General features: G+C 39.8%; 4 protein-coding genes across 7 annotated transcripts; all 4 read left to right on the top strand.

Moving 5' to 3' along the window:
• The first annotated feature begins 4 nt into the window (after positions 1 to 4).
• LOC135347339 (uncharacterized) lies at positions 5 to 18,489 on the top strand. Of its 3 annotated transcripts, XM_064545294.1 has the most exons (16): positions 5 to 197; positions 326 to 744; positions 894 to 1,169; positions 1,267 to 1,338; positions 2,010 to 2,285; positions 2,428 to 2,496; positions 4,504 to 4,779; positions 4,920 to 4,988; positions 7,399 to 7,707; positions 7,761 to 9,950; positions 11,336 to 14,127; positions 14,275 to 14,497; positions 15,410 to 15,531; positions 15,678 to 15,959; positions 17,060 to 17,258; positions 17,894 to 18,489. In XM_064545294.1, the coding sequence occupies exons 1-16, from the start codon at positions 7 to 9 to the stop codon at positions 18,229 to 18,231; spliced, it is 8,103 nt and encodes a 2,700-aa protein (XP_064401364.1). In that variant the 5' UTR covers positions 5 to 6; the 3' UTR covers positions 18,232 to 18,489. The 3 variants fall into 3 exon arrangements, with proteins under 3 accessions (XP_064401364.1, XP_064401365.1, XP_064401366.1); XM_064545295.1 differs by lacking the exons at positions 894 to 1,169; positions 1,267 to 1,338; XM_064545296.1 differs by lacking the exons at positions 894 to 1,169; positions 1,267 to 1,338; positions 2,010 to 2,285; positions 2,428 to 2,496.
• Positions 18,490 to 22,019: 3,530 nt separating this feature from the next.
• Positions 22,020 to 23,656, top strand: LOC135347348 (uncharacterized). The gene is made up of 3 exons (XM_064545306.1): positions 22,020 to 22,401; positions 22,523 to 22,798; positions 23,209 to 23,656. The coding sequence occupies exons 1-3, from the start codon at positions 22,020 to 22,022 to the stop codon at positions 23,550 to 23,552; spliced, it is 1,002 nt and encodes a 333-aa protein (XP_064401376.1). The 3' UTR covers positions 23,553 to 23,656.
• Positions 23,657 to 23,911: 255 nt separating this feature from the next.
• On the top strand, positions 23,912 to 25,915 carry LOC135347347 (uncharacterized). Its single transcript, XM_064545305.1, has 5 exons — positions 23,912 to 24,064; positions 24,187 to 24,596; positions 24,668 to 24,946; positions 25,090 to 25,155; positions 25,506 to 25,915. The coding sequence occupies exons 2-5, from the start codon at positions 24,218 to 24,220 to the stop codon at positions 25,817 to 25,819; spliced, it is 1,038 nt and encodes a 345-aa protein (XP_064401375.1). The 5' UTR covers positions 23,912 to 24,064; positions 24,187 to 24,217; the 3' UTR covers positions 25,820 to 25,915.
• A 20-nt stretch (positions 25,916 to 25,935) lies between these two features.
• On the top strand, positions 25,936 to 27,950 carry LOC135347346 (uncharacterized). 2 transcript variants are annotated; one of them, XM_064545303.1, is made up of 5 exons: positions 25,936 to 26,031; positions 26,196 to 26,614; positions 26,723 to 26,998; positions 27,135 to 27,215; positions 27,497 to 27,950. In XM_064545303.1, the coding sequence occupies exons 2-5, from the start codon at positions 26,227 to 26,229 to the stop codon at positions 27,835 to 27,837; spliced, it is 1,086 nt and encodes a 361-aa protein (XP_064401373.1). In that variant the 5' UTR covers positions 25,936 to 26,031; positions 26,196 to 26,226; the 3' UTR covers positions 27,838 to 27,950. The 2 variants fall into 2 exon arrangements, with proteins under 2 accessions (XP_064401373.1, XP_064401374.1); XM_064545304.1 differs by having other exon boundaries at positions 25,937 to 26,031; positions 27,150 to 27,215.
• The last annotated feature ends 13 nt before the right edge of the window (positions 27,951 to 27,963 follow it).

Here is a 27,963-nt window from a genome sequence, read left to right as displayed (position 1 = left end):
AACATCATGTCTTCTCGTTTGTTTACTTTCACTGTCGCTAGGGAGTACGAGTGCAATGAATCCAGACTCGAACTCAAGTATAGTAGTAGTTTTGACAGATCTACTGTGACTCCTATTAAAAGGTCAAGAACCGAAGTCAAAAATCCTCACTGGAACTCACTGCTTCATGAACCTTGGTGCTGTGTGCATATCAGAAGGTATTAAAGTACAAGCATATCGTACTGTATAGTTGTGCATACACTTCTTCTATTTCTTATGTATATGCCATGCTGTGATCTAGCTATTGAATAGTAGTTGCAGCATTCTAAAGCTTTCCCTGGTATAGGATTGGACCTGAACCCACCACCGACCGCTTCATGGCCATCATGCATGGGCCTAATGAGCAAGTCACTCCTGGAAATGCTTTAGCTGTCGACCCAACACGACAGTTTGGTGCCTTACGGTCGTTTGGAAACGCTTTCTTTAGCCGATTCGAGGCTTCGTTTTTGCCTAGTCCAGTCCTCGAGAGTATAACCCTCATCGACACTCAGGGAATATTATCGGGAGAGAAGCAACGTTTACATCGAGGATACTCTTATTTTCTAGTGTTTGAGACTCAAGAAAAGCCGACCAAGTTCCAAGTGAGAGTTCAGAGCACTAATCGACTGATGTTGCCCCCCACTCTCAGTCTGTGTATACTGTTACTGATATTCCACTTACTGTTACAGTCAGGAGATGTTGAAGCAAACCCTGGACCAACGCTTGGTAAGCGGCGTCTCCTTGTGTGCATTTGCTGTTAGCAGTATAGCACACTTTTTACGCAACATTTTAGTGTGCTCAGTGCACTTTATTTTTAGAGTATAAAAATTGTATATACACACATAACCGTGTTTATGTCATTGAACTTACTGTAGATTCCATTCTGTCTCACGATGATTTGAATTCTGTTTACGAGAAACTGATAAAAGCCGCTGGAGACTGGTTTAACCTGGGACTTTCCCTGGGAATGAGACATCACACCCTCCGTAATATCATTGATAAGCATGGAGACAATCAAACCTGTCTACGTGAAATGCTAGCTTCTCACTTGAAAACTTCCTCTCTCACTTACTCTAAAATATGTCAGAGTCTCAGAGCACCAACAGTTGAACGGAATGATGTCGCTAAGGCTGTAGAGGAGGCATGTACAGGTATGAGGCTAACTTACGACCACACTATTATGAGCATTTCTATACCTGTAGGTATAGTTGATTAGGAGCGTAACTTACATATTACACAATTGTATAGCACCCAATGATGATACTTCACCTGGACCATCTAAGAAGCAGAAATTGTCCACAACGACTCCTGGACCAACCAGTGAGTAAATCAGCTAATCAGTTTAGTTTGTGTGGATGTAGCCGGCCTCAATGAAGAAAAGGAGGCCTGCTAGTTTGCACAAAATTATTAGGTTAAATTTCTGTCAGAAAAATATCTTGAGTGAGTATAATAATTATAGACAAAGAATATAGTAATACACAGATCGAGCTATAATAGCTATAGCTATAGAGACAGTCACAGAGCTGTAGGTTTTATGCAGCAACTATTTTATTATACCTCGGAGCTGCATGAGGGATACGGACGGTATAGTGTGTGTGTGTGTGTGTGTGTGTGTGTGTGTGTGTATTCCAGCTACAAGTGCTCAACGGTTGCAATGCGACGAAAACTAACAGCTTCTACAGGCTTCTAGCCACGTTCTCTTGCAATTGGATTTTGGATTAGCAAACTAAAGCTTCTTTCTCGAGTTATGGCTAGTTAGACTCACATTGAAGGCTGTTGCAGTCTCTTCAGAATCTTTCGTAGCATCATCAGATTCTGTTTGCACAAAGTTTTTATTCAACTTATAAGTTAGCCTTGCACTAAAGCGCTAGTTTTTTGTTAGCTACAAGAGTCAGAAAAAAGCTGTTAAAGCAGTAGCCATTTGTGAACTTAATGATTGTGAAGCAGGTGTGGCTATAAACTATTTCTTCATTTGTTTTTAATTTTTGTAGGCTCCATTCTGAATCTCGATGATTTGAATTCTGTTTACGAGAAACTGATAAAAGCCGCTGGAAAATGGTTTAACTTGGGACTTGCTCTGAAAGTGAGCCCCAACACCCTCATTAATATCAGTGATAAACATCGAGATAATGAAACCTGTCTACGTGAAATGCTAATTGCTCACTTGAATACTGCCACTCTCACCTATTCTGAAATATGTGAGAGTCTCAGAGCACCATCAGTTGATCGGAATGATGTTGCTGAGGCTATAGAGGAGGCATGTACAGGTATATAAATAGTGAGATGAGTAGTTCTATGACATCAGCTTAAGTATGTGAATGAGTACATAGTTTACAACCTGATCAGAAACGTAACTTACATATTACGTACTTAAATACACAATAACAGCATCCAATTACTTACTTTCAGATGACGATATTTTTCCTGGACCATCTAAGAGGCAAAAATTGTCCACAACAACAATTCCTGGACCAAGCAGTGAGTAAATCACCTTAATTAGCTAATCAGTTTAGTTTGTGTGGATGTAGCCTCCTTCCACAGGCCTCGAATGAAGAAAAGGAGGCCTGTTTGTGCATGTGCAAAATTACCCGTAAATGTTGTTGTAAAACTAAATATTCTGAATGCAAAGATTATTATTATATTAAAGTCATACATATGCAGAGCTATGATTATAGATATATAGCTATAATAGGTTTAATTGTTGCAACTTTGACATTTAGACTTTCATCTAGTATTAGATGTGTGTGGCCTGTAATCTATATAATTATTTAGTACAACCAGTAGGTTGTACATAGGATTGACAGTGCAGTTGTGTGTGTTTTCAATTATTGCACAAAATTTGACTCGTGTTTAGACTGCTCTATTTCTACAGGGAAAGGCCACAGCAAGAAACTGAGTTGACAGATAGCTGTCTAAATGTGTGAAATTATAGTCAATGAATATACACATGCATTACTATTGATATTTGAAAAATTGCACTATTTTCATATTTCACCGCTTTTCGTCTGACTGACTAAGTAAGTTAGTAACTTTCTTGGAAAGCATTTCCTCCTTGTACAGACATGTTCAGAAGATTCTAGATACAGCCTCTAGTCGACTAGAACCCGGACCATGGGCGTTTTTCTCAGAATTGCGTTCGCTTCCAAGAGGCAGATGACCTCTCAGGCTCCACTTTTCTTACCTACGCAATTCCGCCATCTTTAAATGACTGCCACAGCAACGCACATGGCAACTTATGAGGTGGGCGTGGCTGTGACATCGATAAACACAAAACCTCCTTTCTTCAGCTCAGCTCTCCATTCTCTCACTTCAGGTATGTTATTTACGTATGCACTGACTGGATCTACCATAGGCCTCCATGCTTTTGCACTTGGAAGTACATCTACAGTATATACATGGCTGCCATTATTTTTATCATAGATAAATGACTGAATAAAATACTGAATAACCAGTCCTGTCTTCTCTTCTTGAACTTCTCTTGCTTCTTGATGTTCCTCATAGGTATTTCACTTTCATTATTGAGAAAAGAAGGCCGGTGAAGGAGGCTAACTCCTCAATTCCCTGAGTGAAGTGCGGCCTGGGATCGAGACTATTGAGGAGTATAATATAATTCTGTCCAACGATCACTTATATATTATCTTCAACAAGATTACAGGACGATGACAAATTAATCAACGTCACATTAATTTTATCTTATCATTAATGTACTACTGTATGAAAAAAGAAAGGGAATCAAAACTAAAAAACATTTGCAATGTGAACGTTGCTAGGATTGCCAGGAAAAGAAAAGCGCGAAAAAGCGAAGAAACAAAAAATTCGGCGAGTGCATAACTCCAATCCGTTACAACGTCATGAACATGTACAGTCGAGTGGCCTACTGTTGATAAGGAATTTTAAAATCGAAATACATGCAGGTTGGGTAAATACGCAGTCATTGGTCTTTATCTGCTGGTCATGAATAACTTGGAATACTTCCACCCACACATCCAACACTTGCGTGTTTGCTCAACACTGTAAGGGGTTATAAAAAAATAACTATAGCCTGCAAAAAATGCACATAATTAACATCACTACTTGCAATGTGAAAGGATTGGCCAGGAAAAGTACCAAAACAAAAATAATAATTATGAAACAGTACATGTGAATGACGTTGTAACGGATTGGAGTTATGCACTCGCCGAATTTCTTGTTTCTTCGCTTTTTCGCGCTTTTCTTTTCCTGGCAATCCTAGCAACGTTCACATTGCAATGTTTTTTAGTTTTGTTTTTTAGTTTTGAAAACGATAGTACACGAATAAAAATGTCACGAAAGTGAACGAGAATATCTATTCGTCAGAATCTGACGAACGACTGACGCATGCGCAGACAACTAGTACCAGGCCTAGTTGTTCGCCTAACCGTTATAAAAGTGAAAACTCGGCCTGGGATCGAAGCTAATATTGAACATGCGTGTGTGTAAACCACCATTTATTTTTAATTTTTGTAGGCTCCATTCTGACTATCGATGATTTGAATTCTGTTTACGAGAAACTGATAAAAGCCGCTGGAAAGTGGTTCAACCTGGGACTTAAGCTGAAAGTGGGCCATGACACCCTCATTAATATTCGTGATGAATATCAAGATAATGAAACCCGTCTACGTGAAACGATAATTGCTCGCTTGAATACTGCCACTCTCACCTATTCTGAGATATGTCAGAGTCTCAGAGCACCAATAGTTAGACTAGATGCCCTCGCTGAGGCTATAGAGGAGGCATGTACAGGTATGAATAGTGAGATGAGTATTTCTATGACATCAGCTTAAGTATGTGAATGAGTACATAGTTTACAACCTGATCAGAAACGTAACTTACATATTACGTACTTAAATACACAATAACAGCATCCAATTACTTACTTTCAGATGACGATATTTTTCCTGGACCATCTAAGAGGCAAAAATTGTCCACAACAACAATTCCTGGACCAAGCAGTGAGTAAATCACCTTAATTAGCTAATCAGTTTAGTTTGTGTGGATGTAGCCTCCTTCCACAGGCCTCGAATGAAGAAAAGGAGGCCTGTTTGTGCATGTGCAAAATTACCCGTAAATGTTGTTGTAAAACTAAATATTCTGAATGCAAAGATTATTATTATATTAAAGTCATACATATGCAGAGCTATGATTATAGATATATTATAGCTAGCTGTATAATAGGTTTAATTGTTGCAACTTTGACATTTAGACTTTCATCTAGTATTAGATGTGTGTGGCCTGTAATCTATATATAGTGTCAGCTTTTACTTTGTTAATTCAGATGATTGTCATCCACACTGTTGCAGGCTGCATGTGAGTCCTTTGTTAGCATATAATATTATAGCAGGCTATAGAGTATATAGCTAGCTATCAGATGGGCTAGAAACCTTCAATTGAACATCTTCAATTCGCTACTGTCCAGCTTAGCATGCGTGCATAATACATTGCGTAACCACTTCGCCCTAGGGCTTAGTGGGTTTACTGCCATAAATCCCTATAGTATGTACAAGTGCAAAAAACATTTTGTGAAAAATGAGGAAGAGTAGGGTTGGATGAGCATGCGCACTGAAGTAACATTGTGGGTTGGTATAGTCTTTGCATGCTCCAACTAGTTGAGGGGCTCAATCTTTGCGATCTTTAACAGTTGGGTCCAGCACTACTTCTCGTTACACCTCTTTCTTTATACGAGATGTTTAATTCTCTACTTGACTATCAACCTGCATGTGTTTGTATAATATAAGAATGACGCATTCGAATGAGGTTTTCGAGCTTTTCATTTTTCCAGGGACCAGCACTGAAACATTAATTTGATATGCAATTAAAATTTGAGACTATAATTATAGATAATTATATATACAGCTACAGATAAGCCCTGCCCACCAAAACTTGAAGTATAGTGCTGGACCCAACTGTTAAAGATCGCAAAGATTGAGCCCCTCAACCAGTTGAGCATGCGAAGACTATACCAACCCACAATCTTGTTTTCGTTACTTCAGTGCGCATGCTCTTCCAACCCTATACTCTTCCCCATTTTTTCACAAAATGTTTTTTGTACTTGTTTGTAAACTTTTTTCTACATTATAGATCCCATGCATTTGAGTGTATTTAGCAGGGAACTATGAGCTATAATACCAGTACTATATAGATTGCTCTGGGCATTATACATTGTATTGTCATTACCCGAGGCGCGCGTGGGCGGCCACGGGTATAGTAGTCGGTTGGTTTGTTTGTTTGTGATTGGCTTTTCTACTCACCTGGATGCCAGAGCACTGCGTTTACAGCATGGATAGCCTTCACACAACAATATCTTGATTTAAATAGTGGCAGATTTTGATGTTAAAGCTTCATTGTCGAGTAAAAGCTAAGAAGCTTGAAGCAGCTATATAACTAGCTACACGTGGCCTTGTACTAGAGTTGCAGCTGAAGTGATCCGTACCAGGAACAATTGATAAGATTATAGATCTAGTAACTACAGTCTCATTTGGAGTGGCCTAAGCTATAGTGCATTTCTAGTAGCCAATAGGTTTTGGGATCTAAATCAGTTAGAACATGTGCATTCAGTATCTATGATTATAGTGTCCCTCATCCCTCGAGCTTTGGGACACTAAAACACATAGCTTATGCCCATGTTAATTCTAACTATAACATGTTTGATTGTAGAGAGTTAACTTTTTTTTTTTATAAATGGTCCTAGGAGACCACGTACAATAATCGTGATGTTTTGAACTTGGTTTCTGTACAAATGAGAGCTTCTTTTGGCTTCAGACTAGAGTGCAAGCCTTCTCGACAACACCATAGAGTGCCACAGCTAGCTAGCTAGGCACATATTAGATAGTACGTGGGCATGTATGGACCACGCCTATGATTAATTACACATGCAATAGAGACCAGGCCGTATTTTAATCGGCCTGGATTCGAGGCTAGAGTTATAGGCCTGTGCCAAATATTCACCTATTATTTATTCACACTTGATCAGCCTATTATTCAACTTCATCACCCTATTAATTGCTATTATTCAAATTATTTAACATAATTATATCGCAGCGAAATAAAACACCTATAAAATATATAGCACAAAAAAATTTCAGCAGCGAAATAACAAACTTTATGGTCTCAACATTGATTGGACTAACATCAGGTTTACTGCCATGTAAAATGTGGGCGTGTTCTGAGCTACTGCGCATGTGCAACTCAATGAAATCATTAAACTGTTTTCACAGTGCCTATTATTCAAATTGTAAAAAAGACTGCCTATTAATTATTCCGGAATATTATTTTGGCACAGGCCTATCAGGAGTACTAGCCAAGGTATCTTAGTGCATGCTCTTTGATTTCCGTTAAAATAATTAATTGTGTTTTTTCCAAAAGGTTTTAACCACGGTTATACCACTCTGGTGGAGTGCTGCAACAAAGTGTGTGGAGGACTCTCCAGCGACCCATTGAACATCGCTCAATCTCTTCACAGCAAAGGGTTTATTTCTACAGCACTTATGGAAGAAGTACGTACACTACCTGGCACAAAAAAAATGGAAAAGGGAATCAGACTGTATACAGCTATATTACAATGTGTTAAAGCCTATCGAAATAAGTATTTGGAGTTTATTTCTGTGCTAGAAAAAAACAAGATCCTCCACAGTGATCTCTTAACAGCTCTCCGAAATACTCACCTCAAAATTTGTAAGTTTATATTTTATTAAAAACTGAAAAATTAATGTCATTATCATGAGCAGGCAATGAGTCAGTACGAGAAAAAGTCGAGAATACCAGCAAAGCAATTGAAACAGTTGTATCGATAGCTAAGGAGCTCGAAATGTCCACTCATTCTCAAGAGCTCGAAAGAATCCATTCAGCGTTACTATGTGGCAAAGTCCAAATAGGACTTGTTGGCTTAACTAATGCTGGCAAAAGTACAACTGCTAATTCCTTTATAGGCTCGCCTTTTCTCCCATCATCGTTTCAAAGGCAGACGGTCAGCTCAATCCGAATTGTACACGATCCAGCATCTCCGAATGGAGAACTTTTTGGAAGAAAAAAATATAGTGATGGCTTAGTTCATCTTGCATCAGGCGGTAAATCTGTTAAATCATTTCTTGTGAAACTGAATACCGAGGATCGCAGAAGTGAGATTCAGTACACTGAACTCATTCTCCATGCATCTGTTGCTATTTTGTCAGAGATTGGACAAACTTTTGCTCCTGAAATTCTTGATATGCCTGGCACCTGTGATATATTTACTAGCCAAAAAACAACTACTGCTGCAAAAACAGCTTTAAAAAGCCTAGCAGCCATCATACTTGTTGTCAGTGCCAATGACGTACCTAAGGGTACAGTGACTGAGCTTGTTGAGAGTATAAAAACATTGCATCCTGGCCTGATGGAAAAACAAAACAGAATACTAGTGCTCATCAACAAATACGACCTGTGCTATGATGGGAATAAATGTTCCTGGACTCCCGAAAAACTTCAAATGGAAATGGCTGAGCAAATTGGAATATCAATAGAGCAAACGGTATGCTTTAGCGCTATATTTGCACAAAAAGCACAACAATGGCTACGAGATCCTTCTGCTGTAACCAAAGACATGTATTATTATAACTATTATTATTTACAATCAACACCTGCAAAGGATTCCATTGGTTCTTTGAAAAACTACACCCCAAAGAATGTAAAGAAACTAGCTGAGGTTCTTGAGAAATTTAGTCGATTTCCAGAAGTTAAAACAAAGCTTCTGTGGGCACTCTGTGTTAATAGTCCTGAAATTATTTTGGAGAGTGCTGTGGACGATTGTCGTGGGGAAATGTCAAAGATGGAAGATTCCATTACTCAGAAAGTACAAGAACTTGATATACAGGGGAAGGAGAATAGTGTAGAGAAACAAAACGCTCAGGTGGAAAAATTCGATCAATTCTTTCAAGAAACTTGCGAGTTTAAAACCTCTTTCCCAGAAATATTAGCTCAATCTTTTTCTCTTCAACTGAAAGTAGTTACTTTAAAACTTGAGAATGACATCAGTATACAATGTTTATTCAAAGTGGTAAATATCAAAAAAAAGTACGATGATGAATTGCAGTGTATACTGGCTACCCACCAAACCATGCTTGAAACCGCGAAAGGCAAGGTTGCTGAAACTTGGAATGTTGGTGTTGCACAAATCAAAAAAACCTTATCCATAAATTTAAAACAGACACTAAATGATCTCAAGCAGAAATTACGCCATGACCAGCTCACTGACCTCCTCGACTTTAGTCGTGTGGATCCGAGCAAACTACTAGAGACCCTTGCATTTCCATCTGTCGAGCAACCAGACTTTGTAGAATCCACAGCTGTCAGTGATGAAGTTATTAAACCTGCTATCAGATTTTCCACGAGGATAAGGCAGAAAAACATGACAGCGAGCAAAGAATTCCGGTATCACATCCTCTTTTCTGAGACAATTAAATATGATGTGGTGGTTGATCACAAACAAAAGGTGTTCGAAATAGATTATGAAAGCCTTAATACAGCACTTAAAGAGCTTGCTTTATTTTGTTCAAGTCATGTTCAGAATTCTCTGCTGAAGATCTTGAAAGATGTAGCTAGCAAGTTATCTCAAGCACTTTGGTGTGAACTGCAGCAGCTATTAAAAGAGCCAATTAAATTGAAGAAGAACGAGCTAGAAGCAGCAGAGCAAGATCTTCAAGCTAGCAAGTTATCTCAAACACTTTGGTGTGAACTGCAGCAGCTATTAAAAGAGCCAATTAAATTGAAGAAGAACGAGCTAGAAGCAGCAGAGCAAGATCTTCAAATATCCAAGAAAGACGTCACGAAATTGGAGAATGCATGCCAAGCACTTGTAGATGCCAATAGAAAACTTAGTGGCTCCCTGTATCCTGTGGGTAAAAAAAGGACACATGAAGAGGATTCATCAATCAAGAAGCCTGGTGAGTGCATGCATGGGATTGCGAACATTCATGTATATACATGTACCCACGAATGTTTAATATTACGTTCATGCAAGCACCAAAGGTTGAAAGTTCACAATTAAATCTGCGAAATCCTCTCAAACGGTCTTTCTGCGAAAGTTTGTACCCTCGAATATACCCGCTATACGATAGATGACAGACAGTGTATTTAAAAGTTTCTTTCTCACTAATCAATGCATGCATGATTATTACCATGATACTTTTGCCCTAATTTGTGCATCTGATTGGATCCGATGGGCACACCCCCATGTTTAGATTGTGGTTTACCTTGATTTCAAACCACACCTTTTACATTGTCCTCTATTTACATGTGTTTCCAGAGTCCAGGGGCGGATCCAGGATTCTTGATAGGGGGGAGCTAAAAATATTTTACTGAAAAAAAGGTCATCTGTTTTTCAAGCACAATGTGTTTCCTGCATGACTCATCAATAATTGTTCATGCTCAGTAATAAACTGGGTGTGGCCATGATAATGTAACCGTAGCTACGTACGTGCTATCCAGTGCATGCAGTGAGTTGATTAGACGGGAACCAAGCCTATCAACATTGTTCTGGCTGTTACGCAATAGCATTATGAATCTCATTTATTTTTAAGTGAGTGTTTGCCAATAGCGATGAATATCACTTGTGTTGGCCACGCCTTTCAGTCAATCTAGTGTGTGCAAATTCACACGTGGTAAAGTTAAGTGGGTGTGATCAAATACTGAAATCTAATTGGAGCCGGTGGAATTCCACTGGCAGAACAAAACTGTAGATAAGTTTGGGTCCTATCCTCTTTCAGGGAGAGCGGTGACGCCCGTTAATGAGTTGATAATGATACAAGCCTGAAGAATGAATCTAGAGCTAATGATCTCGGGCCTAAAGGCCCTAGCCTTGAGACCAGGCCGTTCGTTGTCTGAAAGAATTTATAGGTTATAGGGGTATGTTACGCTCGTGCTTCAGTGCAATATGTATACCATACATCCCTTGTGCTCGTGTTACAACTAGTTTATATCCCGAGGGCATAGCAACATATCTTAGTAACACAATATAACTGCACAAACATTATAACAGAGACAACTCTATAATATAGACACCCAAATGAAGCGACTTTGCCTACCTTTAGCTACCTGCAGTGCAAGCAACAACCACAAAAGTATTTTATCCACAAAGTGACTAAATTGCTCAACCACGAATGTTTTGCCCCCTGAAAATTACCCGGTATACAGTATTTAATGCTAGTACTAGTACTGTAGCTTTATTTACCATAAAGCTTTGGCGCCTCCACCGAGACATCAGCACCCGCGATGCTTTCAATAAATCAAACCTTTAAATTTATAATATGCATGTACCTTTCATTTTCAGCCTCTGTTCAAGAGCAGTTGAAGTACGTACACAAGCTGAACGAGTTGTTGAGAGACACAGAGAACACCATCAACCTCCGCTACCTCAAACTGTACCTAATCGGCCTTTCAGGGCTCGGCAAAACCACCTTCCAAAAACGTCTCCTGGGTCACCTACTTAACCTGGTATCAATCCCACCACAAGACAGAAAACGCTGCAGCACTCTTCTTGCCGAGTGTAATCAAGTTCTGGCTGTGTTGTCAAGTGACTCCAAATTGATTCTCAAAGCCTCCACAGATATTGACAATGAAGCACAACTGATTTTCACTTACATGATTGGCCTTCAGCAAATTGGAAAAGTCGCCATTTCCAAAACTGTAGTCAAATCTGCTGATCCAACAAATGATCCCATTGAAGATGATTCAAAGCCAAAAGAAGATTCTGATATTCATCCCACAGATGAAGTGGATCCAGGCAAAAAGCAAGGACACAAAGATGATCGCGTTGAAGAAGATTATGAAACTTATCCTACAGATGAAGTTGATTCAAGCAAAAAGCAAGTAAGCAAACAACCCAAATCACAGGCTCTAGAAACCAATGTCGACACGAACGAAGCTCAGCCCTCAGATGTAAGCACAAAGCAAGTTCCCCAGGAAGGATCAAGCAAGCCAGCCAAACCAAAGGCTTCAGAAACCAAAGTCGACAAGATCATTGAAAACCTTCGAGATATTGTCAAGAGCGGCAATTACAGGGAACAGTTGGTAGGCACAGTTTTGCTCAACATCATTGACATAGGTGGACAGCCTGGCTTCATGGAGATGCTTCCATTTTTGAGCAAAGGCCCAGGGATGTTTCTCGCTTTCTTCCCTCTCGATAAAGATCTCGATGAGCTCTATGAAGTTTCCTACGAACGTGACCAAGACAAAATCACCCCGTACCAAGCAAAGTATACAATTCGAGAGACCCTCTCCCAAATTCTTTCAGCCATTAGCCATCACGTCACTGATTCGGATCTTGATTATTCCAAGATTTCCGATAAAGTTGAACATTTCCGATGTCTTCAAGCTGTCGTGAGTCTAGTGGGCACTTACCAAGACAAGTTGGAAATTCAAGCCAACGCAGAAGTTGTTCAGGCAAAGCTCAAGGGAGATTACCCCGGTCTTGACGCAAACATCCTGGGAACTGCAATACTGCTGATTCTGGAGGTGCAGCAAGAAAGCGAATCTGAGCAGAAGGTGGAGGAAACTTTTTCCAAACTCGAGGCAGAGGTTGGCAAGCAGCTTGAATTGGATTCCTTTTCAAAAAACCTGGTGGAACATGTGGAACAAAAAGCAAAAGCGAAGGCCTCCACTGAAAAACAGCAGAAACCAACGACACCACAAGAGGATACCAAATTGCAAAGCAAAGTGGAAGTTCTTGTGAAAACTCTATCTCCTGAAATCAAAAACAGATTAAAACGGAGCACACCCAAAGCTGTTCAACTTTTGCTACAAATGAAGCAATCCCTCTCCAAGCTAGCAAGTGCAGTTGTTCAACTGTTGAGCATAGATTCTACCATTCAAGCCGAAACTGAAAAGCGCTTGCAAGCAAAACTCCAAGAGAAGCACGAAGCCTTATCCACCATTACCTCACATTTTGAAGATGTCATCAACCACCCAGATAACAGTCATTTCTTCTCTGTGGATAACTTCAGTGGCACAGATGCTGACATTGATCCAATTCGTGAACATCTTAAAACAGTGTTTGACTCATTTTTCGAAGATGCCAATCTCCGGATTCGCCCAGTACAGCTCCTCTTTGGTGTCATTCTGAGAAAAGAGTTTGAAATTGCGACGATGGAAGAGTGTATTCAGATTGGCAAAGCATTGAAGATGGATGAAGAGGAGGTGAAGTTCACCATTTGGTATTTGCACCAGTGTGTGGGGACCCTTCTCTACTACCCTGACATAGAGGACAAGGAGTCTTACTTCAAAAACCGTGTCATCTGCAGCCCTAATGTTGTTTTCAACAGTATCAGTCTCCTGGTTGTCGAATCTCTTCTATCTCTACACTCATGTGATTGGACGTCTCAATTCACTAACGCCGAGATCAAGAAGTGGCAAAAACTGGGGCAATTCTCGATTGCTACGATTAAACGCTGCTGTTCCAAGTCAAACAAGGCAAAAGTAAATGAAGGTGAATTGATCCCGGTCGACAAGCTTGTGAAGTTGCTTGAGCATGTCAGTCTCCTTGCACCCATAGTTGGTAAAGGTCTCCAGGAGCCACCAGTCTATTTCATGCCAGCTGTCCTCGAGTGTGCCTCAAAGGAAGAGCTCTTAAATGCTCCAGCCATCGACTCCAACACACCCTCTCCAATCAAGATTACCTTCAAGTCCGGCTATGTGCCCATTGGCCTCTTCTGTGCCCTGATCAGCAAGTTGGTTTCCGAGGGACAAAAAAAACCTTTTGGGATGGAATGGAATCTACGAGAATCTCGTGTCAAGAGAAATCTGGTATCTTTTGAAGTCGATAGTGCCAAACACCACATCACGCTGGTAGCCCACGCCGACTGTTACGAGATTCGACTCACAAGACGTGAAGATTGCGACATGCATGATCTCTGCTCCTATGTGCTGACTATCGTCCTGTATGTGATGAGCAAAATTAGCAAGAAGATTGAGCCGATTATTGCATTCAATTGTCGGTGCGCAAAACATTCAAAAGTGGAAGACGTGTGTCTGTGCAAGCTGGGAGGACGCAACCCCCCCTCGTTTCGATGTGAGCACGGCCGTGTTCACAGTCTACCGCTTCATCAGGAGTGCTGGTTTGCACAGGTACGTAATCAATGTACGTACATGTATACATCATGGTTTAATGCTATAGTCCAGCAAAGGTATGTTGTGGGAGCATTTAACTGTGTTTAATTATTTGTCATGTATGCCCATGTATATATGTACATGCACATGTTAATTATCATCTAGGAAGTTAAGCTGGATGAGAAAGCTGTTCTTGAAGCCCTGCCATTTGCTGACCCTGATGACCTCTCCTTCAAGTGGACCAGGAAAGGCAAGAAGGTGGGGGGTGGATCAGATAACGAGCTCACTGTGGACAAAGTGACGAGGGATCATTGCGACGGGTTCTACACTTGTGAAGTATCCAAGAACAAGCAGCTCTGCTTCAAAGTGTACCACTGCTTGAGAATCAGTAAGTATTGCTGCATGTGTGAAGTATGTTTTCTATAGATGTACATAATTATTATGCCTCGAGGCGTAGCCGCACAAGGGATACGGTAAAGCTGACTGTGTGTGTGTGTCTGTGTGTCTATTCCAGCTGTAACTGCTCAACGGTTGCATTGCGACAAAAACTAACAGCTTCTATAGGCTTTTAGCCACGTTCTCTTGGATTTTGATTCGTGGATTAGCAAACTAAAGCTTCTTTCTCGAGTTATGGCTAATTTGACTCACATTGAAGGCTGTTGCAATCTCTTTAGAATCTTTCATAGCATCATCTGTTTGCACAGACTTTCTATTCAACATAATTATGAGTTAGCCTTGCACTAAAGCGCTAGCTTTTTGTTAGCTGCAACAGTCAGAAAAGATCTGTTAAAACAGCTAGCTAGCTAGTAGCCATTTTAAGTATGAAGTCTCTTTGGACACACCCAATAATTATAGATAACAATATGCATGTACACAAGTCTTTTCTTAATTCTCAGTTATGATAGATATTATATACACTGAACTCAAGATCCTGGAAGATCTTCTTTCTTGAGGTCCTGGTAGCCACATAATACAATAGATAACAGAATAGATGCATGTAAATAAGTTGTTTCTTCTCAGTGAGTTTATATAACTTCATTATAGAAACTACTATAACACTAATACTTTTTGAGTGAAAGCATAACATGGCGAGAGGCATTAGCAAGCGCACGCTTGCAACACTCGTTGTGCTCGTTACTTACAATGTACTTAACCTCAAGGTCGTGTGCCAAATGCTACAAGATACGTACGTACCTAGCCACACTTGTTTTAACAACAGTTGTACACTTTAAGTACTCCCTAATTTGTATTTTGCAAATTATTTTGCTTCATTACCAAACCATGTTCTCCCTTTGTCCAGGTGAGGCCACAGCTACAAGTGGTGACATAACTCTCAAGACTGTCAAAGATGCTACTAGGGATGCTCGTGCAAAGTGGGACCACCTGGCTATTAACTTGAATGTAGACAGTGAAACTATTAAAGTGAGTATTGGTTACTGTCAAGGTTAGCCTGTATTGGTGCAAGCTTTGTCTAGTTGGTACTATAATGATCCATGGGGGAAATCAAGTTCTACATTATTGTTAACATGTATTTTTTTCGCTATCTCTTAATTGTTTTTTATGTGCAGAACATAGAAAGGTCCCACAATGGTCGTGTGGATGAGTGCTTTGTTGCAATGCTGGAGGCCTGGTTCAGGAAGGGATCTCCGAGCTGGTCGGTCATGGTGGAGGCTTTGAGAGGCCCCAGTGTGAAGAGGGGAGACCTAGCCGACGTTATCGAGAAGGAATTTATTTTAAGTTTGCTTCCAAGGTCTGTCACGCTAACAGTGATACGCACTGTCTTGCAGAGAGTCTGTGCTAAATGGTTTGAGCTGGGCGTTGCGTTGGGTCTACCAGACGAAACACTACAGGTGATTGAAGGCATACAGTTTCCTAGCACTCTCTGTAATGTATAGTACTGTATTTCTAATTATGATCTTTATAATGCATGTATATACGTACTATGATATCATCTACAGTGCTCTGAATAGTGCTCTTACTAACTTTTCATATAACATACAAAATGTACGTCCTGGGTGTGTTTGAGAGGACAAACAAATGACTGTCGTTGTCGTAAGGACAAACCATAAGTTTACAAATAAGTTTAATCTGCCATGTGTCCCAATCATAAATTATATAAAGTAAATTTCTTAGTGCTAGTGGCAATATCAGCTGAGATCCTTTCTTTTTTCGTGCATCTCTGTCTTGACATGGTCTGTAGAGTACGTAGTTCTTAGGTTAGAAAACCTTTTGATATATTAATTAGCTTGGCTAAGGTTCCTCATCCCCTTGAGCTTGCCTTCAATTTTGTCTTCAAAGAGCACACACACCTTGCATCTTAGCGTCGCCACTTGGTATCTATCCTCTGCTTCATACTCTAACTAAATTGAAGTGTTCAAAGTTTCGATCCACTTATTAACAGTCTTTGTTTAGGTCTAGATTCACTGCAGCTACTATCAGTATAGTATAGAGCTAGCTATATCATGACTGGCACTGTGCACTCTCTTCATTAATTGCAGCTGCTTACTGTGTTCACCATGCATGTAGCATGCAGGAACATTTTACCGAGCATGCGTATCTGACGTTGTCCGGTCGTTATAAGAGCACTGTATGCCGTATAGCGGGTAATTTTCGTGGGGTAAAAATTCGTTCAAGTCGAAAACGATGATTTTGGGCCGTTTTGTTTGGTTAGCAATCCTATGCAAACGTTGCTCTTTATCTGCTAAATAGCTAGCGCAAAGATTTAAGGCAAGGCCTGGGAATGCTTCCGGTAAGCAGTCAACTGACGAAATTTAGTCTACGAAATGCTTTTAGAGGCCATTTACGAAATTTAAATTTCTCACAATTTTCGCACTGCATGTACGGTAATTAGAGGTATAATTATATAAAGACAATGGTTAATTATTTATACCAAGTACATTAATTGTACCAACTGGAAAAGTTATTGATATAATGAGTTTTCACTGTACAGGGTATTAACAAAACCCCGGGAGATTGCTTCACTGCAATGCTTAAAGTATGGCTCCAGTCCTCACCCAACCCCACCTGGTCTGAGCTGGTTGAAACCCTGAGGTCACCAGACATTAATCGTCCTGACATTGCTGCTATGATTGAGGACGTGTACATCAAGAGTGATGACTCATCATTACAAGAAAACAAGGACACAGCAGGTGAGTATTGCGTGACAAATTATTATGTGGTAGTATATAAAACAACCTGGTATACACTCATAGGTTTCAATTGCTATAATTTTTCAGCTGAAAGTATTTCAACACCGATTGGAGCTGACCCTATTTTATTTGAAGTTGGTGGTAGAGGTCTGTCAAATCCACTTGGCAATGCTCATCAAAGCATTGCAAGTAGGTTCATACCGTATATAGCGTGTAATTTTCGTGGGGCAAAATATTCGTGGTTTTCGTGGTTGGAGGTCTGACAACGAATATTTTACCCAACCTTGCCTACCTTTACCTGCAGTGCAAGCAGCAACCACGAAAATATTACCCACGAAATGTCTCAATATTGCTGAACCACGAATATTTTGTCCCCCGAAAATTACCCGCTATACGGTATATACAAACACTTCTCAGTTTGTTTAGGGAGCATAAGGCGGGATATTTTCGCAGATTGATCAACTAAGCATTTATTTTCGAGGATAGAGGTTCAAATGACCACTGTGTAGCCGGAAGTAAACCAATTTTCGAGGCACTAAAAAGAATAATGTTCGAGATATCAAAAACCTCGAAAATTTTGTGACTTGAAAATAACCTGCTATGTATGATCTCCTGATAAGGTCATTGTTCTGTAGGTGAACTTGACGGGATCCAAGAAAGCTCAACAAAGAGAAGCTCAGGTCTAGCAGTCAACTCTTACAGCATGGAGATACCATCACATGATCTGGTTTATTTGGCTGATTTTTTCGACTGTGTTGACTTTCTTGTTGACTTACTAGAACTGACCCCCGCCGAAAAATCTGATGCAGCCAAAAAATGCACTACACAAACTGCAGTACATTTCTGTTTGTCATGCTGGAAAAAAAGAGAGCCTGAAAAGGCAACGTTTCAAGCACTTTTAGATATTGTCCGCAAGCTGAAAAGAGGAGACATATTTAGAAACATTAAAAGGTACTTTGATGAAAACTATTGAAGTGTGACTGCATGCATGACTTAGCACTAGATCTATATTCCTTTCTTAGCTTAAATGTTGTTGTGTGCCCACATCTATTTTTGTTATTAATTTTGTTACCCATCTACATGTACGGCATTGTGGTGTCACCAGTATCTCTAGTGTTAAGCAAGCTAGCCATTTTTTCATCTGTATCTGACTCCAAACTTTCCATTCAACCTTAAAACTCATACTACTTGTACATCTTTTACTATTATTGTGGTAATGAATTTGCTTCAAATCAGCTAAAATTAGTACCCTAGAAACAGAGAAAAATCTGAAAACGTTAAAATTACTATACTGTCTATAATAGTAACATTATATTATAATTATTATTGTGATAATTAATGGGCCATATTCATATACTGATATTCATGCCAGGTATTCATGCAGAGGAGGTAGCCTCGACTCCAGCCCCTTGAATAGTTGGCCTTTCTCAGCGGCTTGGAATCGAGGCTAGCAGAGGAGGTACATAGGTTGCTTTTGTTAATTAGCTAATTTTTTGTTTTTGTTTTTTTGTTTTGTAATAATTATCAAAACAATACAAATGTACAAAAGCAACAGACCAAAAGATAAGAGGGGGGGGGGGGCATACAGTTTAGTTGTTGTGTTACGCATTCATGACAAGATGTCCACGCCCACATAATTTTTGTGGTGACTCAGCAGGTATTTTATGCACTGTCAGCGCTATTTTATTGTCTTTTCCTCGATCTGGAAGTCTCTTCCAAGAGGCATCTTCTGCTAGTCTATCAATCTTAGTATCATTAGAAATCTACTGTAAGTGTTACATTAAGACAGGAGCCATAGAAAGCGCAACAATTCTTACACTGTAAGTTTATAGTCTCGAATACCAGGTTGAGGCGGGTATTCGAGACTAGTAAGTTTATAGGAAGTGATTACTATTAGCCCATTTCTTCAACTATGACTATGCTCTTATGTCACGGGATAATTATAGCTAGGCATTATTTATAACTACTGTGGAGTACTGTGATCGTTGGTAGTCTTTTAGCTAGCTACAGGCTAGGAGAGCAAGTTTTGGTGTTGTGCTTCCGTATATTCTCTTCTTTCTCCGTACACTTACATAACCCCTTACATAATTCCTCTGCGTGAAACTTGATGATAAACTATGACGCAGAGCCACAACCTTCCTCTAGCCTAGAGACAGGATGTAACGCCCACATTTACCTAGACTAGGTAAATGTGCGCGTTACATATAATAGTTAGATACTGTTTAGGAGGTACCATCTATGGGAATTAGTTGCTAGGTTCATTTCAAAAACTAATGGACGCGGGCGAAGACCTAGCCTCGATCCCAGGCCGAGTTTTCGCTTTTATAACGGTCAGACGAACAACTTCGCTTTTATAACGGTTAGGCGAACAACTTCGCTTTTATAACAGTTAGGCGAACAACTGGTTGTTCGCCTAACCGTTATAAAAGCGAAAACTCGGCCTGGGATCGAGGCTAGCGAAGACCTAGGCCTAGACAAGCTCTTTTCTGAATAAGGTACTCGGCATAATAATGACCGAGCCCATAGACCCCGCCCTCTATGACATTAATGTGGAGGCGGAGCTGGCTACTCTCTCTACAGACAAAGAAAGGAGGAGGAGCTGGACGAGCCAACAGAACCTGCACAATCTTCTCAAAGCGAATGAAGCAAAATGTCTGCAAGCCTCTTATCACGGCAGGTGCAGTGTACAGTTTGGATAGTGATATCTGCATAAGGTGAATAATTAGAATGGAAATCCCGGGATTGACTTGTTCAAAGATGCTTGTTTTGCTGACTTTCGAGTGTGCCTCGACTCCGAAATGAAGCGCTTGCAGAGAGCTGGACTAGGGTCACAAAAGAAGGCTGAACCTCTAATACATACTCCGTGCAACTGCTGCTACTAGACAGCGACTGAACATTATAATTTTTTGTCATTACCAAAAACAGAACAGTTACTTCTCATTGTTTTTTATACCGTATATCTTCTAATTTATCGGACACTTCTAATTACCCCGGACACTCTTTTGGGCAATATTTGTTGTTCTAATACAACGGACACTCCAGTGCTTTAATATTACATTTGTTCTAAATATCTGGACAATACTTTGAAAAGTAGAGTTTACATTCACAGACGGCAAGTAAGACTTGGAGTGCTGCAGTTAGATAGCTTTGAGTAGCTAGTTTTAGATAGTTAGTGCATCTATTCAGTCGTACCCTGTTCTATTAAACTTAGCTAGCTCGCATGCAGCTGCTTGCTTGTTCTAATTATTCCGGACACTTCGCATGCTCTATAAAAATCTGTTCCAATTATACCCGGACAATTTCCAAAATAATTATTTTTTACTGTCCGATAAATTAGAAGATATACGGTAATACAATCTACAAAAAACATGTTTGAAAAACACAAAAATTAATAATGAATGGTTGTTGTGAACATGAAAATTACAGGTTTTTACAGGTTAATATGGGAAATATAAACCCTGTACTGACCAATCAGATTGCTGGATTCTGGGCTACTAGCGGGATTAGCGACCGATTAGCAAAAGGTCAACCTATGTCGCCCTCTGGTACAGTATTCATAGTTCAGAGACAAAAAATTAATCATGTGACTGTGTTGTTCAAACTTTGACCCTATAGTATAGTGCGCACAGAAAATTATTCACAGCTAGCTAGCTACGTACGTACGTACGTACATATCTATATCAGAGATACCAGAGATACAAAAGAAAGGGGATTGGAAACGACCGCCCACGCCCTATGTAAAAGGACTGACATCCGGTGAAGCACTCCGTGTAATTATTGTGCTCGCAAATAATTGCATGGAGGACTGCGCTACGGTTTTGTATCCCTGGTTTCTAGCTCTCCTATCCACTAGAGATCACTCAGGGCCTGGGAGATACTTGAGAGAAGTAAGCTTATACCACTGACAAGCTCTAAGTCTGTTGTCTTTACTCTGTTTCCAATTTTTTTGAGTTTAGCTTGAATTACTCTATGTCAACTTTTCTCTGTCCCTCCTGTGAAGTCAAAACAGCAAAGGACATTGCTTGACTTGGTTATTATGTATCTAAGTGCTACATAGAATGGCTTCATGCTATAAATAAGCTGTACTGTTCATAAACGTTTGCAGTATAGTCCTTTAAACTGCTTTAGTATACTTTTAGACACACCACGGGCCTGTCCCTCCTACGACTTCATAGTAAAGGCTATTTCTTCTTGCATAGCATTTATTTGTCTAGTAATAGTGGCTGCGTTGCTTAGTCGATTTTTTAGAGCTAAATTCTCTTTACTTTTTAGAAAAATCAACATTAAAAATGATCAATTTCACTGTTTCTATGTACAGCACATTGTAGAGCAGTCAAGACAGGTAATGAGCATGCTGACTATAAATATAATCCTTTGTAGTTTTAGCCACGCCCTATAACGCGGAATGCTTCACGCAAAAATTTCGTAAAAATTTCGTTTCCAATCCCCTTTCTTTTGTATCTCTGTCTATATGTAGCTAGCTAGCTAATCCATAGATATATAGTTAGAGGGCTAATCCTTGCTGCTGTGCCTATCAGAAACTAAGGTATTGTATTAAATGCACACATAACGTATTGTGATAATGCATGCACATAGATCTAATTGTTCCTTTTTTTTTGTGTATGTAGTACAGTCAAGGGCGTGGCGTACAGTCATGTACAATTTATACATGTATATGTTTTATAATCTATGGTTCGGGTATTCTAATGCTTTATTCGTATTCCCCTACAGGACCCTCCCAGTATATACTAGTAGGCGACCATGTTTTCTTGGCTATCAGGCAACAAGAAACAATGTGATGTAGCAGACGTCTACAACAATGTCATCGATGGCCTCAAGCAAACGTATCGAAAGAGGCTCCTCCCACTAGAGCAAACATACCTCTTTGGAGATTTCCACTCACCATACATGAACAATGGCGACTTCAATGCGAAACCAATGGTACTACTAATTGGTCAATATTCAACTGCTTTAAAGTACTCTTACGTTTTAGTTTTTGAAAAGCCTACCAAGTTCCAAGTGAGAGTTCAGAACACTAATCGACTGATGTTGCCCCCCACTCTCAGTCTGTGTATACTGTTACTGATATTCCGCTTACTGTTACAGTCAGGAGATGTTGAAGCAAACCCTGGACCAACGCTTGGTAAGCAGTGTCTCCTTATGTATGCGTATATAATATGCAAGTTGCTCATCAGCTATTTTATAAAACATGCACGAACCATGTGTACGACATTGTACTCATCATTTGCTTGTAATTTTTGTAGCCTCAATTCTGACTCTCGATGATTTGAATTCTGTTTATAAGAACTTGATAAAAGCCGCTGGAAACTGGTTCGACCTGGGACTTGATCTGGGATTAGCATTTGACATCCTCAATAATATCAGTGATAAACATCGAGACAATCAAACCTGTCTACGTGACATGATAGCTGTTCGCCTGAAGACTGGCCCTCTCACCTATTCTGAAATATGTCAGAGTCTCAGAGCACCATCAGTTAAACAAGATGTCCTCGCTGAGGCTATAGAGGAGGCATGTACAGGTATGCACTGATAGTGATAGCTTTGACCCACACTTACAATGTTATTTCTAATGGATAAACATCAGTACTTAGTTAGGTATGTGTGAATAGATATAGTTGACCACATCCTGATCAGGAACGTAACTTGCAATCATTATGTATAATAGGTAATTTTCGGGGGACAAAATATTCGTGGTTCAGCAATATTGAGACATTTTGGGGGTAATATTTTCGTGGTTGCTGGTTGCACTGTAGGTAAAGGTAGGCAAGGTCGACGCTTCATTCGTGAAATTACCTGCTATACGGTATTATTATACTTATTACAATTGTATGCTATTCGTGCACTCCTGGCTATAATTATAGTGTCACTGTACAATGGAACATTGTTTGATTTCCTGATAAGGTTTAAGGCTTTTATCATTGTTCTGTAGGTGAACTTGACGGGATCCAAGAAAGTTCAACAAAGAGAAGCTCAGGTCTAGCAGTCAACTCTTACAGCATGGAGATACCATCATCTGATCTCGTTCATTTGGCTTCTTTTTTCGACTGTGTTGACTTTCTTGTTGACTTACTAGAACTAACCCCCGCCGAAAAATCTGATGCAATGAAAAAAGACAATACCAGTGCACAAAAGGCAGTACTTTACTGTTTGTCATGCTGGAAGAAAAGAGAGCCTGAAAAAGCAACGTTTCAAGCACTTTTAGATATTGTCCGCAAGCTGAAAAGAGGGGACATAGTTAGAAACATTGAAAGGTACTTTCATAAAAACTATTGAAATGTGACTGCATGCATGCATGACTAGATTCCTTTCTTAGTAAACTTTTTTTGTGCACATGCAGTAGATCTATTTTTATATCTATTTTTGTTATCCTGTTCCTATATACATGTACATGATTGTACATGTGGTGTCACCAGTAAAATTATGAAGTACCGTACACAATGGTTAGGTAGACTCACGTGCAACAGTAACGGCTTGCAAGTCGAATAGGGCTCAGAGGAGGATTGTCAGGGTCAAAAGGTCTTAATAAAGCTGCTTCGGAGGAATTCCACTTGTGAATTGGAGATACTAATGGAAGAGTAGATGAATGGTAAAGTCCTCAGAAGCAATTAAGACCTTTTCTCCTGACGATCCTCGGTTAGGTGCATGGTAAAGTGGTAAAGATCCTCACCCAGTCAGAGACAAATCATGTGACAGGTCAAGTTCGAACCTCCACAGTGAAACCATAGATATAGATAGTGTAGAAACTCACTGCTTCATGAACCTTGGTGCTGTGTTCCTATCAGAAGGTATTATAAAGCATGCATATCGTACTGTAGTTATGCATACACATCTAGTTCTAGTGTTTCTTATTCTGTGATCTATTTTAATAAGTTAGTCTAGCAGCATTCTAAAGCTTTCCCGGTATTAGGATTGGACCTGAACCCACCACTGATCGCTTCATGGCCATCATGCATGGGCCTAATGAGCAAGTCACTCCTGGAAATGCTTTAGCTGTCGACCAAACACTACAGTTCGGTGCCTTGCAGTCGTTTGGAAACGCTTTCTTGAGCCGATTCGAGGCTTCAAGTCCAGTCCTCGAGAGTATAACCCTCATCGACACTCAGGGAGTATTATTGGGAGAGAAGCAACGTTTACATCGAGGATACTCTTACTTTCTAGTGTTTGATACTCAAGAAAAGCCGACCAAGTTCCAAGTGAGAGTTCAGAGCACTAATCGACTGATGTTGCCCCCCACTCTCAGTCTGTGTATACTGTTACTGATATTCCGCTTACTGTTACAGTCAGGAGATGTTGAAGCAAACCCTGGACCAACGCTTGGTAAGCAGTGTCTCTTTATGTATGCACATAAAACTTGTATAAACCATGTATATTTTTTCGTTTTTTTGTAGGCTCCATTCTGACTATCGATGATTTGAATTCTGTTAACGAGAAACTGATACAAGTCGCTGCAGACTGGTTCTACCTGGGACTTGCCCTGGGATTACGTCATGGAACCCTCAAAGATATAAGAGATGACTATCACGGGAACAAGGACTATCTATGTGAAATGCTAGCTGCTCGCTTGAAGACTAGCCCTCCTCTCACTTATTCTAAAATATGTCAGAGTCTCAGATCACCAACAGTTGATCGAGATGTTCTCGCTGCGACTATAGAGAAGGAATGTACAGGTATGAATAGTCGTGAGGCTAACCTCGCCCACACACTACGAGCATTTCTATGAGTATAGTCAAGGTATGTGAATGGGTATATAGTTAACCCAGGAGCGTAACTTACATAATAATACAAAATTGTTTAACATCCAATTACTCAGAGGACGATACTTCACTAGGGCCATCTATGAGGCAAACATTATCCACAACGACTCCTGGACCAACCAGTGAGTTAGCTAATCGGTAGTTTGTGTGAGTGGTGATAAAGTAAAGGACGCATCTTTGAAAGATCGCTATACAATAAGAATCTGAATAGAAGAAGCACAGCTTTATTTGGAGAGGTACTGTATGTCTCACTTTTACTTAGTTTGGAGGGGCCATTATTGCATGCACTGTATTAATTTACTTGGTTTATATCATTATAATTACCGTAATTGATGATGTAATTACAGCGCCACGTCAGCATCAGCATAATTTTTTAGAGAAGCGCCAACCGTTGCTGAAATAAATGCGAATGTTTATATGTATAATTATTACATTGTGATACATACTCTGTGAATATAATATTGTTCATTAGGTGGTGCTGGACTCACAGAAGGCTTTGGAATTTCAAAGCTAGATACGGTGATAAAAGATGAAGATCTGATTCATTTGGCCCGTTATTTTGATAGTGCTACACTTCTTGCTGCCTCAATATCACTAGACCCTCATGAAGAAGGTGATGTAAGGAGAGCAGAGAACACAAGGATTGCAGTACAAGTATGCCTAAAATGCTGGAAAAGAAGAAAACCCAAAGAAGCAACATATCAAGCACTTCTAACTATTGTACGCAGGCTGGGAAAAGAGGACACAGCCATTAGCATTGAAAATTTTTGCAATTCGCTACCATGATGTGTAAATGTATATATATATAATATGTGCGACTGGTCTAGTCTATATAAAATGTTGTCATACTATTTTTGTGAAAATGTATTATTTTATTGCTGAGACAGCAGAGTGAATCATGTGACTTCTATAAACATTGACAATGACAATTATTATAATTTTATTGTTGATGTCAATGTCAATGTTTGAAGAACTCCACTCGAGCTCCCTATCAGAAGGTATTATGAAAAACACAATATGCACACATATCGATATCGTATGTATAGCTAACTACTAGTTATGCATACACATACACATCAGACTATCTAGTTCTAGTCATTACATTTTTTTTATGCTGTGATGTAGACTACTAGTGCTTTCTAAAACCTTTCCCTGGTATTAGGATTGGACCTGAACCCACCACCGATCGCTTCATGGCCATCATGCATGGCCCTAATGAGCAAGTCACTCCTGGAAATGCTTTAGCTGTCGACCCAACACGACAGTTTGGTGCCTTGCAGTCGTTTGGAAACACTTTCTTGAGCCGATTCGAGGCTTCGTTTTTGCCGAGTCCAGTCCTCGAGAGTATAACCCTCATCGACACTCCGGGAATATTATTGGGAGAGAAGCAACGATTACATCGAGGATACTCTTGCTTTCTAGTTGTTGATACTCAAGAGAAGCCTACCAAGTTCCAAATGAGAGTTCAGAGCACTAATCGACTGATGTTGCCCCCCACTCTCAGTCTGTGTATACTGTTACTGATATTCCGCTTACTGTTACAGTCAGGAGATGTTGAAGCAAACCCTGGACCAACGCTTGGTAAGCAGTCTCTTTATGTATGCTATTAATACAACTTGCTATTCACAGAACATGCACGAGCCATGTGTATGACATTGTGTACTTATAATTTGCTTGTAATTTTTGTAGCCTCAATTCTGACTCTCGGTGATTTGAATTCTGTTTACAAGAACCTGATAAAAGCCGCTGGAAACTGGAAGGACCTGGGACTTGATCTGGGATTAGGTAATGGCACCCTCGATGATATAAAAGATGACTATCACAGGAACAAGGACTGTCTACGTGAAATGATAGCTGCTCGCTTGAAGACTGGCCCTCTCACCTATTCTGACATATGTCGGAGTCTCAGAGCACCAACAGTTGATCGGAATGATGTCGCTGAGGCTATAGAGGAGGCATGTAAAGGTATGAATAGTCATGAGGCTAACTTACGACCACGCTAAAAGCATTTCTATGAGTATAGTCAAGGTATGTGAATGGGTATATAGTTAATTAACCAGGAACGTAGCTTACATAATAATTATGTGCTTAAATACAATAGCATCCAATTACTCAGAGGACGATACTTCACTAGGGCCATCTATGAGGCAAACATTATCCACAACGACTCCTGGACCAACCAGTGAGTTAGCTAATCGGTAGTTTGTGTGAGTGGTGATAAAGTAAAGGACGCATCTTTGAAAGATCGCTGTAAAATTTTTCAAATAAGAATCTGAATAGAAGAAGCACAGCTTTATTTGGAGAGGTACTGTATGTCTCACTTTTTACTTAGTTTGGAGGGTTAGAGTCATTATTGAATGTTCCATCCTATATCACTTATAAATTAATTATGTGCCTGTAGTACAACAGCACAATATACAATTATAGTGACTCTGTAAATATAATAATAATATTGTTCATTAGGTGGTGCTGGACTCACAGAGAGCTTGGGAAATTCATTGCTAGATACGGTGATAAAAGATGAAGATCTGATTTATTTGGCTGCTTATTTTGATAGTGCTGCACTTCTTGCTGCCGCAATACCACTAGACCCTCATGAAGACGGTGATGTAAGGAGAGCAGAGTTCAGTCAAGGCACACGGATTGCAGTACATCTATGCTTGAAATACTGGAAAAGAAGGAAACCCAAAGAAGCAACTGTTCAAGCACTTCTAACTATTGTCCGCGGTCTGGGACAAAAGTACACAGCCGACAAAATTCATTTATATTTTGAAAAACAGTATACATGTCCAACCATGATGTGACTCAACCCATACATGTATCTAGTGGCTTACATCTGCATTGTATTTTTTCATTTTGTATATCTTCACTTTTTGTTTTATAAACAAAATAATTATTGCTGAGGCAGCGAAGTTAATCATGTGACTCCT

The sequence above is a fragment of the Halichondria panicea genome, chromosome 14 (genome assembly GCF_963675165.1).
Source record: "Halichondria panicea chromosome 14, odHalPani1.1, whole genome shotgun sequence".
In the NCBI taxonomy this organism is placed as follows: domain Eukaryota; kingdom Metazoa; phylum Porifera; class Demospongiae; order Suberitida; family Halichondriidae; genus Halichondria; species Halichondria panicea.
The sequence above is the reverse complement of the archived record's forward strand: the minus strand, read 5'-3'. Positions and strand labels throughout refer to the sequence as shown.

Excerpts from the sequence above, each read along its gene's own strand:
- LOC135347348 (XM_064545306.1), top strand. The coding sequence starts at position 22,020 with ATGTTTTCTTGGCTATCAGGCAACAAGAAACAATGTGATGTAGCAGAC. Across the intron at positions 22,402-22,522 it reads AAACCCTGGACCAACGCTTG|CCTCAATTCTGACTCTCGAT; the intron begins GTAAGCAGTGTC and ends TAATTTTTGTAG. Across the intron at positions 22,799-23,208 it reads TATAGAGGAGGCATGTACAG|GTGAACTTGACGGGATCCAA; the intron begins GTATGCACTGAT and ends ATTGTTCTGTAG.
- LOC135347347 (XM_064545305.1), top strand. The coding sequence starts at position 24,218 with ATGGCCATCATGCATGGGCCTAATGAGCAAGTCACTCCTGGAAATGCT. Across the intron at positions 24,597-24,667 it reads AAACCCTGGACCAACGCTTG|GCTCCATTCTGACTATCGAT; the intron begins GTAAGCAGTGTC and ends GTTTTTTTGTAG. Across the intron at positions 25,156-25,505 it reads AACGACTCCTGGACCAACCA|GTGGTGCTGGACTCACAGAA; the intron begins GTGAGTTAGCTA and ends ATTGTTCATTAG.
- LOC135347346 (XM_064545303.1), top strand. The coding sequence starts at position 26,227 with ATGGCCATCATGCATGGCCCTAATGAGCAAGTCACTCCTGGAAATGCT. Across the intron at positions 26,615-26,722 it reads AAACCCTGGACCAACGCTTG|CCTCAATTCTGACTCTCGGT; the intron begins GTAAGCAGTCTC and ends TAATTTTTGTAG. Across the intron at positions 27,216-27,496 it reads AACGACTCCTGGACCAACCA|GTGGTGCTGGACTCACAGAG; the intron begins GTGAGTTAGCTA and ends ATTGTTCATTAG.
- LOC135347339 (XM_064545294.1), top strand. The coding sequence starts at position 7 with ATGTCTTCTCGTTTGTTTACTTTCACTGTCGCTAGGGAGTACGAGTGC. Across the intron at positions 198-325 it reads TGCTGTGTGCATATCAGAAG|GATTGGACCTGAACCCACCA; the intron begins GTATTAAAGTAC and ends TCCCTGGTATAG. Across the intron at positions 14,498-15,409 it reads GTACCACTGCTTGAGAATCA|GTGAGGCCACAGCTACAAGT; the intron begins GTAAGTATTGCT and ends CCCTTTGTCCAG.